This window comes from Pimephales promelas, chromosome 21 (genome assembly GCF_988280905.1).
Source record: "Pimephales promelas chromosome 21, fPimPro1.hap1.1, whole genome shotgun sequence".
Classification (NCBI taxonomy): domain Eukaryota; kingdom Metazoa; phylum Chordata; class Actinopteri; order Cypriniformes; family Leuciscidae; genus Pimephales; species Pimephales promelas.
The window spans coordinates 26,122,461-26,136,398 of NC_142789.1; the positions used below are offsets into that span (position 1 = coordinate 26,122,461).

The 13,938-nt window shown below is 35.5% G+C and overlaps 1 protein-coding gene and 1 long non-coding RNA gene across 2 annotated transcripts in view; one reads left to right on the plus strand and one right to left on the minus strand.

Moving 5' to 3' along the window:
- Nucleotides 1-1,465: 1,465 nt before the first annotated feature.
- LOC120480256 (uncharacterized) lies at nt 1,466-2,491 on the minus strand. The gene is made up of 4 exons (XR_005623060.2): nt 2,355-2,491; nt 2,118-2,189; nt 1,701-1,911; nt 1,466-1,507 (listed from the first exon to the last, which is right to left on the minus strand). It is a non-coding gene; the product is annotated as an uncharacterized LOC120480256 (long non-coding RNA).
- Nucleotides 2,492-10,708: 8,217 nt separating this feature from the next.
- dnah1 (dynein, axonemal, heavy chain 1) overlaps nt 10,709-13,938 on the plus strand; it is a 33,356-nt gene continuing 30,126 nt past the window's right edge. Inside the window, exons 1-6 of the mRNA XM_039674151.2 lie at nt 10,709-10,861; nt 11,647-11,719; nt 11,804-11,978; nt 12,930-13,074; nt 13,251-13,383; nt 13,560-13,718. Of these exons, the coding sequence (XP_039530085.2) occupies nt 10,709-10,861; nt 11,647-11,719; nt 11,804-11,978; nt 12,930-13,074; nt 13,251-13,383; nt 13,560-13,718 (838 nt within the window). The remainder of the gene's footprint in view (nt 10,862-11,646; nt 11,720-11,803; nt 11,979-12,929; nt 13,075-13,250; nt 13,384-13,559; nt 13,719-13,938) is intronic.

Below are 13,938 nucleotides of genomic sequence, written 5' to 3' on the forward strand. Positions count from 1 at the left end.
GGGAATGTTTGTGTTAATGGGGAAAATGTATTTCAAAGCCATGTAGGCTATTTACACAAAATACGTTCAAATTAAGTCTTTGGTTTTATGGTAGAGCATTTTAAAGTTTAATTGTAGGCTAGTTACGTAAAAGCGGTTTACAATATGTGCAAATTACAGCAACTAGCATCTATGCTAGGTTCTTTTGAACTTAAAGCATACCTTCAGCTGTCTACGAATAAACAAATGAAAAAACAATCCACCTAACACATAAACACCAAATCTGTTCAAATATAATTATTTTCCTATACACACCATGTTCAGTTGTTGCAGACGGGACCAATTGGAATTGGAAGCAATAGGTATCTAACGTTATAGCCAGTAGCGCTACTTTACTATTGAATAAAAATGAGAAAGACAAAGAAAAAATATGCAAATTTAAAGGTAGCCTGCACTTACTTTTAGTCCTCTAGCAGTTAAAAAAAAAACAAAACTGCACGCATTTTGCGGAAAAACATTATTTTGTTTGCCCTTCAGCTCTGCATAACTGCGGATTAATCTTTATGATGAAATCTGAGAGTATTTCCCCATTTTGAGAGGTACGCAACACCCCAGATAGCAAATTGGCCTTGGGCCGGATCTGGCTTAATTTCGGCTGAGATTTTGGCCCACATACCGCATGGAATTACGGGCCAAGGTTGGCCCAAGTGCTGTTTGCCGTAAGTCAACCAGTTCAAAGCCGTGAGCAAACCAAAACTCGCCCAGAGCTTTGCAGTGTACCCAGATATTACCCAGAACTGGGCCAAAACAACGCCGTACTCCCCATATGTCAGCCAGACAAAAGCCAAACTGCCACCACCTTTAGGCCAGAACTCAGCCACATCTTATCCAGAAGCTGCAGAAAACAGCCATAACTGGGCCAATATTATACCAGAGTCCCCAAAACTGAACCAGAAATTATTCCTGTGTAAAACAAGGTATAATAAAAAAAATGACACTACAGAAATGCAAAGAACAATATTTTATTGAGAAGGGAAGACAATCTCAGCCAGATAAAAGGATAAACAACAAAATACAAGCCAATACTAGAGTAAGACAAAACAAAATATAACTATAATTCACATTACAAGAATAATAAAAAGACAGCAATAAATTAAAATGTAACAAAAATGTGTATGTGGCATTCTTAAATAATGAGATACAAAAATTAACAAAAATATGTTGGCCGAGAGATCTCAAAGTCCTGCAACAGAAGAAAACATGCAAACAAGAAAAACACCAGCAAGTCAAGACATCAGTTTCACAACACACATGCTGCAAATACAATGCAAACAATAAATAATAATAAAAATAAAACAATGAACACCATTGTCGAGTAGATATTTGTTGGCCGGACATTTGGAGAGCATTTATGTATTTGGTTGTGTTTTAGCACATGTGATAAAGATGTTCTTATTTTACAGGGTTTTTTTTCTGTTTGCATCCATTTTCTTCTGTTGCAGAATGTTGAGACCTCTCAGCCACCGTACTAAAAAGCAACAGAAACCAAGCAATACATTAAATTCATACAAACAGTAAAGCAAAAGTGTAAATGTGTCATGCATGCCACACCACCACTGCTATGACACATGCTATAGTATCCTTACACTAACAGTGAATATATGATGAAAAATACTAAATGAAATCTTACATCTTATTAAAAGTACTAAATGAAATCTTACATCTTATTAATCGGTCATCACTTGAGAGGCTTTTTCTCTGTGGTCTGGGTGTTTCATGATGCCATGGTGACTGTATTGCCTGTCTGTGAGACTGTAAAGTTAAATCCTGTTGCCTGCGATGTTCTGTGAGGTCTTGTGAACTTCTCTACTTGCCATGGCTGCAGTAGCCTCCTCATCGGGGTCATTTTCATCCATTAGTCGCCTGTTTCATCTTTAGGAAAGGTACATTTTTTTAATGATTACTAAATTTGATTAAGAAAGTGTGGTATGGTCATGTAAAGACTATTCAGTGACAAATTCCCTTTTTGCAATTCAAAAAGAAATGTGCATTATAATGTGTTAAACTGCACAAATATATAAGGACCTGTAAGAAAGGTCTATGTTAATGAATTAACGTTAAAAAATAATCAATCTTACTTTATTTTCCGTTTTGGTGGCCTCAGAAAGATCAGCTGTTGTTCAGCAAGAAGCAGCTTCCGATGTTCTTCACTATGTTAATTTTCAATGAAAAACAGAATTCAAACATCAATTCTATTTCCTCTCCAACATAAAAACAAATAAAATCCAACCACACAAACCCCCCAAAAATCGTATCTAGTAATGCGCTATAGATTAAAATCCACGTGTTAAGATAGTGAAAAACTATAAACTTACCTTGATCATGTAGCTATTAAAACTTCAAAAGATAAAACCAACACAGCGTGAATGTCGAAGTTAGAACAACTAACTTAGTTATTTGAATTTCACCGCGACTGCGTTGAGTTGCTGAATAGCTGCTACGCAACTTCCGGATCCTCTGGTAGGCGGGATGGTGTCACTGGGTGCATTCTGGGAAAAGTAGTCTTTTTTGCAAAGCGGATTTAACACTGTACATGTAAATCAACTACAATTTCCATGATGCATTGCAAACCAGATTGTATCAGCAGCCACAGACGTCGCATCGACTGCCGCGTGGTTTGCTCACACTGCTCTAAAAACACGCAAGTTTCCCGGAGATTTTTAAAAACAGAACCACGTTTTATTTAACCGATTTCAATGGTTTACGTGGAGAACATAAATGTTTATTCTCCAAATACTTACAATAGGCTATGTATAGGCTATTTTATGGAGATTATATAATTTTTTTATTGAGGAATTGTGAAAACTCAAAGCATGGGTGGTTTTTGCTTCAAAAAATCATAGTTTAACCATGGGTTTTTGTAGTACATCTGTAGGCTACCTAATAAATTCCCCAAAAAGTGAATTTTTGTGTGTGTGTGTGTGTGTGTGTGGCATATTGATTACCATTTGGATAACCACAAAGTAGCCTACTCTTTCAGTTCCATTCAATCTTTTGTCTATGCTGCAGACTGAACCATTTGTCTTCAGTCATTTTGCAAACATCTTTTTTTTCCCATTCTGCAATCTGCACATTATCACCTCCTTAACCCCACCCATTAAAATAATCTTGCCAATAGAATAATCAAGGCTTCTTTCCTTAAAACCTGCCTGTGTAAAAGAGAACTATTTGCATACATATCTATATGTATTTTTAACTAGGTCTATAACAAACTTATTTCATTTTATTATTTTTAACAAAATTAACCCTATTTATGAGGTTGCATTATAATTATGTCTAAAATATGAACCAATTTAACACCACATCTTACACGGCTATTTTACAGTACAGCACTTTCATGAGGTCTGTTATTTGCTCAGCCAACCAAAACCCAACCAGATCTCAGCCAAAAATGTCCTTATTCTGGCAGACCGAACTCAAGCCAAAGCTTAGCCAAACAGATACAATTTGATTTGTTTCTTTTGGTTAGCCAGACTCCAGCCAGAGCTTAGCCTAGTACTGTTTGACACAAGAGTGTGAAAAAAACAGTGCCAGAATTAAGCCAGAAGTGCCGAATATAAGCCAGACTCGGCCCAGACTTTGTTGCTATCTGGGACGTACGCAACCATCACTTTAACGCTTCAAAAAGTTCATTGAGAGATTTCAGATTTCTTCAAAAATATCTTCATTTGTGTTCCGAAGATGAACTAAAGTCTAGTTTTGGAACGACATGAACATAATACTTTGGAAAGAGTTATTAATATTTTCATGTTTGGGTGAACTATCCCTTTCATTTTTTAAAAAAAAAATGTTTTAAAACATTATGTGTTTTAAATAATATAGAATAATTAGTTGTGCCTAGACTGTGTAATTTAAACAGTATCTGCCTACATGAACACTCACTGCACACATTAATTCTTGCTTTTTGAATCCTCTCATCTTTGCCATGCAATTTTACATCTTTCATTTCTATATAGCCTATCTGCTCTTTATTAATTTTCCTCCCCCATTCTCATATCCTATATATCTCTTCATGCTTTCATTCCCCTTTCTGACAGTCACTACAGCGGCTGGCTGCACTCCAGGTCATAAAAAAGCTCAGAAAGCAGACCTTCATCTCCAAACCTCACATTATTCCGGCTGTGGGCCTTTCTGCCGCCCTGCAGACTGCATGAGCAATAACTATCTTTATTGGGGATCACGATAATCCTATTGATGGTGAATTAGCTGTGAGCTATTAATATTTATTACTTGCAGATGTGAAAAATTGACTAATCTGTTCTTTTAAGAAGGTCTGATTTAAGGGCTGTCAACTTTTCTGACAGAATCAAAGCATGATTTGACATCATAGTAATTGTGTGTCTGCCTTTAAACGTGTGTATTAAGTCTTATGGAGAAAATTGCAGCTGAAAACATTCGAATAACTTTTTTCCCCTTATTATGTTTGTCAGCAGCGTTCTGACACATAATTTATATTGTGCAGACAGAGAAACCTCATTCTAATATCCCTCTTGCTGATTTTGCTGACTTTATACATGGTCAAATCTAACCAGATGTCATTGCATAATTCAAAAGTTAACTGTGTGGGGTTCCTCTGGCTGTTCCCATGGTCTTTTTTGTGGCCATTACAAATTGGGGATAAAACAGCAACTTCAGTGTCTAGCTTGCATTTTGGAAGCGTGTCGAGGATGTCTGGTCTACTGGATGACCCTCAGGCTATCAATGTAGCACACCTTATATCCACTGTGCATGCCAAAAACAGGAAGAGATGGTCTATGCCTGGAATTAGAAACAACCATTCCCACCTATAAAACAGATGACACATTGGCGTTCCTATTCAGATGTTATGAAAGAAAGAACATTTTCGATTGCGAAGCCTCTCCTCCATTGACATCCTATTTGTGGATGGCTATTTGCGTAATGCACATGTCATTATAAAGGTCAAAGGTGAATCATAGATTGTTGTTTCCCACCGTATATTAATGTAATCATGGCAGCCCTGCCATAAATGACAGATATTAACAAACAAACCATATTCATTACAGCAATTTCAATCATCCGACCAACGACCATCAGATCCAAGATGGCTTGGCATGTTCAAACAATTAGCTAGATGATTGTTTCTCCAGCACTATAGTGGATAATGAAAAACACTTTTTTTTTTTTTGTAATGAGGGATGTTTGAAATTAGGCACATCTGAACATCTGTGTCTATCCCACATTTGTATTCATTGAGGTTGAATTTTAATAGACAGAATGTGGAATGTGGAATTTTAATAGACAGAATCTGCTTTGTGTCATATTGGTTGAGTGTGGTTAGCCTATTTAAAGTTGTGATGTCAAATTGAGCCCATGATAAATTATTTGTCAAAGTTCTAAAAAAAAAAAGAAAAAAGATTGAGTCAATTACAAGCACATGAAAGCACTGTTTAAGTCTTTCTACTTTAATTCAACGTGTTGAGGAGTAATTATTTGTGAAACTTAAGCAATTTTTTAGTGAAAATGATTTGTACACCAACATTTTTACATTGACACTTGTTGCAAAAGTCCATTTCCACCAGATAAAAAAAATAAATAAATGATGATATGTTAAAATTATTACATAAAAAGTCATAACTATGTCAAAACGTAGCCAAATATTTTTTGTGTGAAGTCAAATGCATCTCGCTGTGGTTGTAGGCTCGTGGTGGTCTTTGCATGCATGTCACATACATGTGCGTGTGTTTGCGATGTGTGTGAGAGAGGGTCACAACATGTGAATGTCTTCATACACAGGTAATAGGTTTAAATTGCAGCGTGTTGCTTTGATCTGTGAGAATGAATGACTGAGATTAAGTTGTCAGGCCGGGCTCTGATGGAGGCCAGATGAACGGCCATGACAGTCCGGAGCCCCTGAACATGTAAGATTGCCAAAGCAATTGTGTGATTACATGCATGCGTGCATGTCTCGAAGGTAGCTATAAATGTTTGAGTCTATCGTGCATATAGACAACCTTTCCATGCAGTAGCTCATGTCACCGGAATGACAGCGCACGCAAGTGTATATTTGTGTATGACGAGATTTGTCGCACATAAACACTAGCAGATGTGCCAGTTCTCCAAATCCATTTAATTTCAACATTATTAGGTCTTAAGAAGCAGGAATGAGTGGAATTTTAAGAGGGGTGGTTTTGATTGAAGAGGTTTGTGTCTGATTGGTAGTGCCCCGCTGCACTGACGCAGCTGAAACCACATTTTATTCGAGCGGAGTAAAGCTTCCCACACATATGGAGGTCTGTATAAACACGCACAGACACACACCCCACATCCTTCATAGGGGTTCGGTAAGTAGCCTAAATAAGACAAGTGCTTACCGAGAGATTTAGCAATTTTCAAGCTGAGATGCTACAGCAAGCTATTACTTAAATGGATTGTCTCTGCAAGATAATATTAATGTAGGCTATATGAAAGGTCTAGACTGTAAATAACGTGAGCTGTGTGGGGAAAATGTGCAACAATGAAGTATAGCATAGCACCCCATGGGGCGCTTTAAAAAGAAAAGGGTCATGGTGGACTGGAGTGATAGCTAATAAATAATATGAGCCCTTTATGCTTTATAGGCATACGTGTGTTTTGCAGCAAGTTAGTGCATTTTTTTATTCCATTATAATGTTAAACTATACAAAAATGTCAATTATTTTTTATTATTATAGTAAAACCTGTAAAAGGTTTAAAATAATAAGCAAGTTATTTTTTAATTCTGTTATATATATATATATATATCATCCATCAAAGAATCAGCCAGTTATTTTATATTTTTATTTGATTTATTAAATTATAATCTTTCCATTATAGAATATTTAATATGATCATTTTAGTATAATTTAATATACTTTTAGTAATTTTTTTAAATTAAAATAAATATTATAGTAGATATTTTATTATAGCCTACATATTTCTTAATTGTTTTATTATAGAATATATAATATTATAATCTATTATAACCTAATATTATAATTGTTATTATAATAAATATTATTACATCGATGAACCAGCAAGTTATTTAATATTTTTATTTGATTTATTTAATTTGAAATGTTAAACTATATAATATTATAATTTTACTATACATTTTTATTACAATAAATATTATAATAAATATTTTATATTTTTCTAGAATTCAGCATTTAAATTTTTTATTTTAAAAAGTTCCCACCTCCAAATCTTTATGATATTCTGGTTTAAATATTTTTTTTTTATTAGAAGTAGAATACTTAAATAGTAACTGATCCGTGAATTGTGACCAGGTGTGCATTAAGAACCAAAAGCAAGTCTAATCTCCACCACCACCACCAATTAAAACCTTTCTTTTTTATGACCGATATGCTCCTGGTATCCACCCGTGATCTCACCTGACCCCTACTGGCCGTTTAAAGGTCATGCAGGTCACCATTAAAGCCACTAAGCCTCTAAAGCCAGAAAAGCATCGTCATTTTAGGCCACAGTTCTTTTTTATTCTCTCGTAAAACACACAGACTTGGAGTACTACAACGTGACACTCACTGACCTGATGCTGTATACATTTTACCCATTAAATAGAACAGATGACGGTCATGCACCACTGCAGGGCTGTTGAACTTACATTTTAAATCTAAAGGCAAAATGTTAACATTAGCTGCTAACACTACACTGTGTTGTTATGGTAGACACGTATGTGTTTTACATTACATCAGCTGTTCCACATATTCTACTGTGGAACAAAATACCTTCTATACCAAGTACAGTAGGCTAAAGATGCTTTTTGTAATCTTTGATGTGCTTGCTAACTGATATAAAACAGTCTAAAACTTTAGCAATGTGACACTGAGAAGCTGTGGGCCTACCTCTGCTCTCCAAAACCAACATCTGGGTATCATGAGCAGCTAAAGTTAGAAGCACATGTTGCTTTCATTACTGCAAAATAGGAGTCACACTCAAGCAGGCGTGACACCCACAACCGCCTGCCGAATAAAGGCAAGAGATGAGGGGTGTAAAAGACTGGAATGACTAGAAGAGGAGAACGTTTACATGCAAAATCTCCACAGATCAATTGGGCGGACTAATTCAATGAGCAGCACAATCAAAAAGTCAGCAGATAACTGTAAACTGTGTCCCATATGGATTTAATACACTCTTAAATATTGTACAATTTTATATTAGGCCTATTCAGCATGGTTAACAGGTGTGAATTGAATGTAAAGCATTACTTTGCAATTCTCGCCCTACTTTGAAAGTCTTGATAGTTTCTGCTGTTGACATTTTAAAGTCCCAGATGTGCATCATTTTATCAGAAATGTCTTTCATCTGAAGTTTAACAATGACCTCAATCACTTGGGGGACAAATCGGCACTGATTCTGGATCACAAAATGAGAACTTTTCTGTTTTGATCTCATCTGAGTGAGATCTCATCTGTCTAGTTCAAACAACCCTGTAATGTTGTAAGCCAAAGCTATTAGTCATTAATTGCTGGCAGGTGCTTGGATCCACTGACAAGATGTTTCTGCTGCATCTGCCCTTGGGATACAGTGAGGGTCTCATGATGACGCAACTGTGCAGTTGTAAGAAGCTGGAGGGAATGACACAATTTTGTGAATGTGTGTGTGTGTGAATTGTGAAATACAAAGAAAATAAATTGTTCACTTAAAACTGTTATGGCATATATAAAGAGTTCAAGGGACTGTCCCTTATTTTCCTCTGAAATTGGCAACCCTTACACTAACATGAGTAGGCATTGGTAGATTGTGACAAAGTATCACTTGTGCAAGTGTTTTCTTCCGCTGCCATTAACTTTTTGACCTGTTGACTTAATGATCTGATTAATCTCCTTAATGATCTGTCAGTCTGTCATGTCCTTTTTAGTCCTTTTTACAGTGATGGCAGTTAGATCCCCTGCAAAGTCAAAAGGCATCTGTGGCGCCTCATTTTGAATTTCACACATGCACTTGACCTCTGACCTTGCCCAACCCTGTCTTTGGCTTTGCAAGACACCTTCTGGGAATGACACATGAGTTGAGGCACATGAAGTCATTCATGCACACTACAGTGAACATGCTCAGGATGATATGCAGGACCAGCGGAGATGGAGGTGTGTGTTGCTTATGATCTCTGCTGGGAAACGGGGCAGGATTCGGTGGACTTTTGACCCAGGAGTGTGAGGATCCCTGTGGGTCATTCGGGATGCACAATTACACAGGATGAGATGAAAAGAAAACGGATGGGTTGGGATCACTATGGGATGCTCATTCCAGTGTATTAGATCATAATTACTGCCATGGACTGATGCAGTACAGAACTATAAATGCCTTAAATGTCGGAGTTTCAACATAATTGCTAAAACTCTCATGAGAGACTGTCATTGGCTGAGACCATTGCAGTCATGTATTTATACTTGCGCAGTATGCAATTTCAGGCCTATCGTGTTAAATAAGAAAATACGGAGGGCTACTCTGAGCAATATCAGAAATTAAATAATAAAAACTTTTAAAACATAAAAAAGCATTTTTACCTGAGGGGCAGAAGTTTAAAAAAATGTTTGTGTTAGTAAAAAGTGTTAATTTTTTATTTTCCTTTTTTTTTTAATTGACCTGCATTTTAATACATATTGTTTACACATATAATTTTCAGTTGATCAAAACATTATCTCATTAAATCTTTTCTCTATAAAATCTTTCACACAAATATTAAACAATGTAAAAGAAATTACACATAAATTAGTCAGAAAATTACTATTCCTGATTACTGTATCTCTCTATGGCAGAAATGGAGTAGCATGCTAGTATTCAGTTCTTAATTTCCACATTAACAGTGATTGGTAAGCCCTTAGTGTGTAGGCTAGTATAGAAATATATCCAGTATAAATACCTCTCGCTATTGTCATGTTTTATGGAATTCAGTGCTAGATACTTTGTAACAATGTTTGGTTAAACATACTGTAATGCATGAAACAATTATGCTTTTTCTTATGGCCTCAGACCTTGGAAGCACTTTTTTCACTATTATTAATTTTTTGCACAGTTATTAGACCTTAGACTAAAGCTTAAGTTGAGTAAACGAGAAAATATAATATCTTTTTAAAACTGTAGACTAGAGAACAATTTGCATAGCACCCAATGTTTGTTTTGCTCTCCACAGTAACGGTAACAGTGATTGTAAAGCGCTTAGCCATTTTGTCTCGTGCACCGGAATCTACAGCAAGCTCCGCGTGGACGACGTTGGCCTAGCAACTGTTACAGAGTCTCTAAATGACAGTCAAAATATTGCTTTAACCACCGAGGACGGCGGAAAAATACACGAAGTAATCACTGAAACTTATTTATGTTACCTAAGGTTTGCAGTTTATATATATATATAACTTTGTATTCATATTTTTACGCGATTATCTGCTGTGATTTGAAGTGAGGTAAATTAATGGTGCTTTTAACGGATTTTTGTTTGAACTATCATGTATTTAACTCGACCGTTATGTAACATAAAGTTACATGTTACAGTAATATATTACTGTAACATATATAATAGCCTAATATAATATATATATATTATATATATTATATACACATCTCTATTGTCGTATTTTATGCGATACAGCGCTAAAGTTAGATACTTTGAAGCAATTCTTTTTCCTAAGTAAGTTAGCAACTTTTCTTTATTTTCCTACGGTTTGGATAAGATAGTATGGACAAAAAACAGACGCAAAGTGAAAACCATCCTTACGGATCTGGCAAGTTTTATCCTCACCCTCCAAACAAGTCTAGAGAGGGCAAACGGTCCCCTCTGAGGGGCATCTATTCTGATCTCATAACTTCATCAGGCAAAAGTCTGCAACAGGTAAAACGTTCTTTCTACTCTTTTACTGCTTCTTTTTCTGTATTCATTTTGAATTATTTATTTTTTAATAATCAAAAGGCATGTATATCATAATCAGTGGAATAAAACGTTAACAATTATTAAAAATCTGTTATTTTTCCTCATTTCCATTTCCCCCAGTTTATGTTTTACTTATTTATTTAGTTAGTTAGTGTTCTGTGTTTTAAGATTTATTACAAATGTATCATCAAAAGCTTTGGTAATCAATTGCATTCATAAAACTTTATAACAATGTCAAAAAAGTAAGTAAAACTCTTTTTAAACCTTCAAAGACAGACCTACTCTTAGCTATTTGCTTCTGCTGAAGCTGTCATTCCGCATTATTTCAACTGATTTTTTAAAATAATTGTATTTTACAGTAGAATTCATTTAAAAAAAACTACATTACCCTTTATGATGTACATAAAATGACGTCAGAGTAAAAAAAAAACAACAAGTGCCAAAATTGCTCTTTAGCTCCGCCTACTCCCATGAAGCACTGCAAATTATGGAAGGAGTCAATGTAGCTGGTTGGCTTGTTTCATGGCTTAGAAATCTTTAATAAAATCTTTTTTTAAACCATAAAAATTAATAAAAAATTAAATCGTAAAAATAAAAATTAATCAGTATAATACTTCCGGAACCAGCACTGTCTGCATTTTTCCGCATCACAAAAATCATGGGGTCCTGCATAAATGTAAGCCTAAACATATACCTACCTTGTTTTGTTAAATATGATCACCAAAACTCATGCTGCTGTTTTTCAGACTTACACACAAGGTCCAGTGACCCAACAGAGTTTACTGTGCCGGGCGGGATACGAGTCCAACTCCCGCAAAAGTAAGAAATCAACCCATAATCAAGTCAAAACACAAATGCTAAAACTAACTTTACTCATTGTATTTTCTTTGTTTTCGACTGTAGCAGCTATGTTAAAAACACTTCCTAGCCTGCACAATGCTCTGGAGAACAACTGGCAAGAACCATCAACACAACTCGGGCACGAGACGGACTTTCCCTCTGGAAGTTACACTCCTAAAGTTCAGCTAGCTTATACTTGCCTCCCAGGACATGTGCCCCGCAAGGTCGAGATTGAGAGGTGAGCAAACAAACATCACCAGTGGTTCTCAACTAATGGGTCAGAACCCCAAAATAAGCCGCAGGTCTGTTTTTGACAGAACAACTAAATTAGATGCCAGTATGGACAGGATGCTTGACATGCTTTATCCTCTTAAAAAACATGAATAAAATTATGCAAGGTTAAGCAAAATAGTCACTTTAAAAAATGGTAACCTGCTGTAAATCATTGCTTGTTGAGATTTGTTATCATTCCTGTTTTTTAAAAAGAAATTAATACTTTTATTCAGCAAGCATGTATTAAATTAATCAAAATTAAAGACATTTATAATGTTAATGTTATAATAAAGATTTCAATTTTTCCATTAAATGGTGTTTTTTAAATGTTCTATTTATCAAAGAATCCTGAAAACGGTATCATCGTTTCCATAAAAATATTAAGCAGCACAACTGTTGCAACACTGATAATAAGAATTGTTGATAATAATGAAGGATCATGTGACACTGAAGACTGGAGTAATGATGCTTAAAATTCAACTTTGCATCAGGATTAAACTGAATTTTAAAATATATAAAACAATTCTTTAAAAAATATTACTGTTTTTACTGTATTTTTAATTAAATAAATGCTGCCTTGGTGTGTTTTTTTAATAAACATTTTAAACAGTAGTATGGACATTTATGCATTTGGCAGACGCTTTTATCCAAAGTGACTTACATTGCATTTCAAGGTACATATTTACATTCTTATCAAAATCAGTATTTGTTATAGTTTAATTAAGGATTTGTTTGCTTGGCTGATAGTAAACAGTTACAGTAGATGCTCATCCATTTGAAAAAGGTTCATGTACATTTAGTTATTTATTGTTTTTTGTGTGTTTTCTTTTCAAAATCTTTTTTTTATTTAAATAAGGCATATTTCTAGATTGTAAATGTAGTATACATGGATGTTTGTGTCTGTTTTAATCCTCAGACGTAGGAGGGAGTATCAGAAGTTAGATATCACTAAGCTTTTGACTGAGCAAGGCATTGACTCCAACCAGCTGATGCCCAGATACCAGATGAGTGCGGAGACAAAAAACCCTTACCAGCATGTTTCAAACTACCTGTCTCTGGAGGTCATGCATGTTGCTTGTATATTGATTTTATGAAGTATTCTTGAAGTGAATTTGAATGACCCAGTTTGCTTTTTCCTTTATTTTAGTCTTCAAGTAGATGCTTTAGTTTAAACTCCAGTACCATTTCAGTTTAATCGGCTGCATACTTGTGTTTATAAAATTGTTTTATGTACCAGATATTCGATAACGAGGAGTTTGACTGCCGTACTCCAGAGGAATGGCTGGCTTTAGGTTATGAGCAAGGCTCCATCGACCGCAAACCTGTTCCTGCCAAAGCCCTGCTGCCGACAAAAAACAGCATCCCACCTGGTACGGTGCCGTCTAAACCCTCTGATAATACCTGACATATTGTAGTCGAATGGATCCCATCATTTGTCTTGTAGTTCCTCCTGAAAATAAATTCACATTACAGCCCATCCAGTGGGAGCCATATGGGAACATGTGGGAAAAATTAAATGTCTGTTCCTCATGTGTTTAATGTGTAGTGGATCCAAAGAGCCCGGCTTTGGAGTATTCTTGGCAGTTGGTTGGCGTACTACAATACAGCCAGGAGGAGAAACAGTACTTGGTGCATAAAGTGGACCGTAATGGATTGGTTCGAGATTCCAAGGGAAAACCCATTTTGAATGGGGGACAGAAAAAAGGCATGTGCAAAAGCTATTCATAAAGCTTGCTTATTTTAAACACGTCATGAAACATTTTAACAAGCACTTTTTTTCCTATGCTGACATATTTCCTATTGAAATAGAAAAGTTGTGAGGTGACTTATCACAGCTCATCCCAGAAGAGAAAGAAAGTATTGATAAACATTTAAATGCTGGCTAGAGGGACTTTTTTATCATATAAATAGCATAAAACCTTACA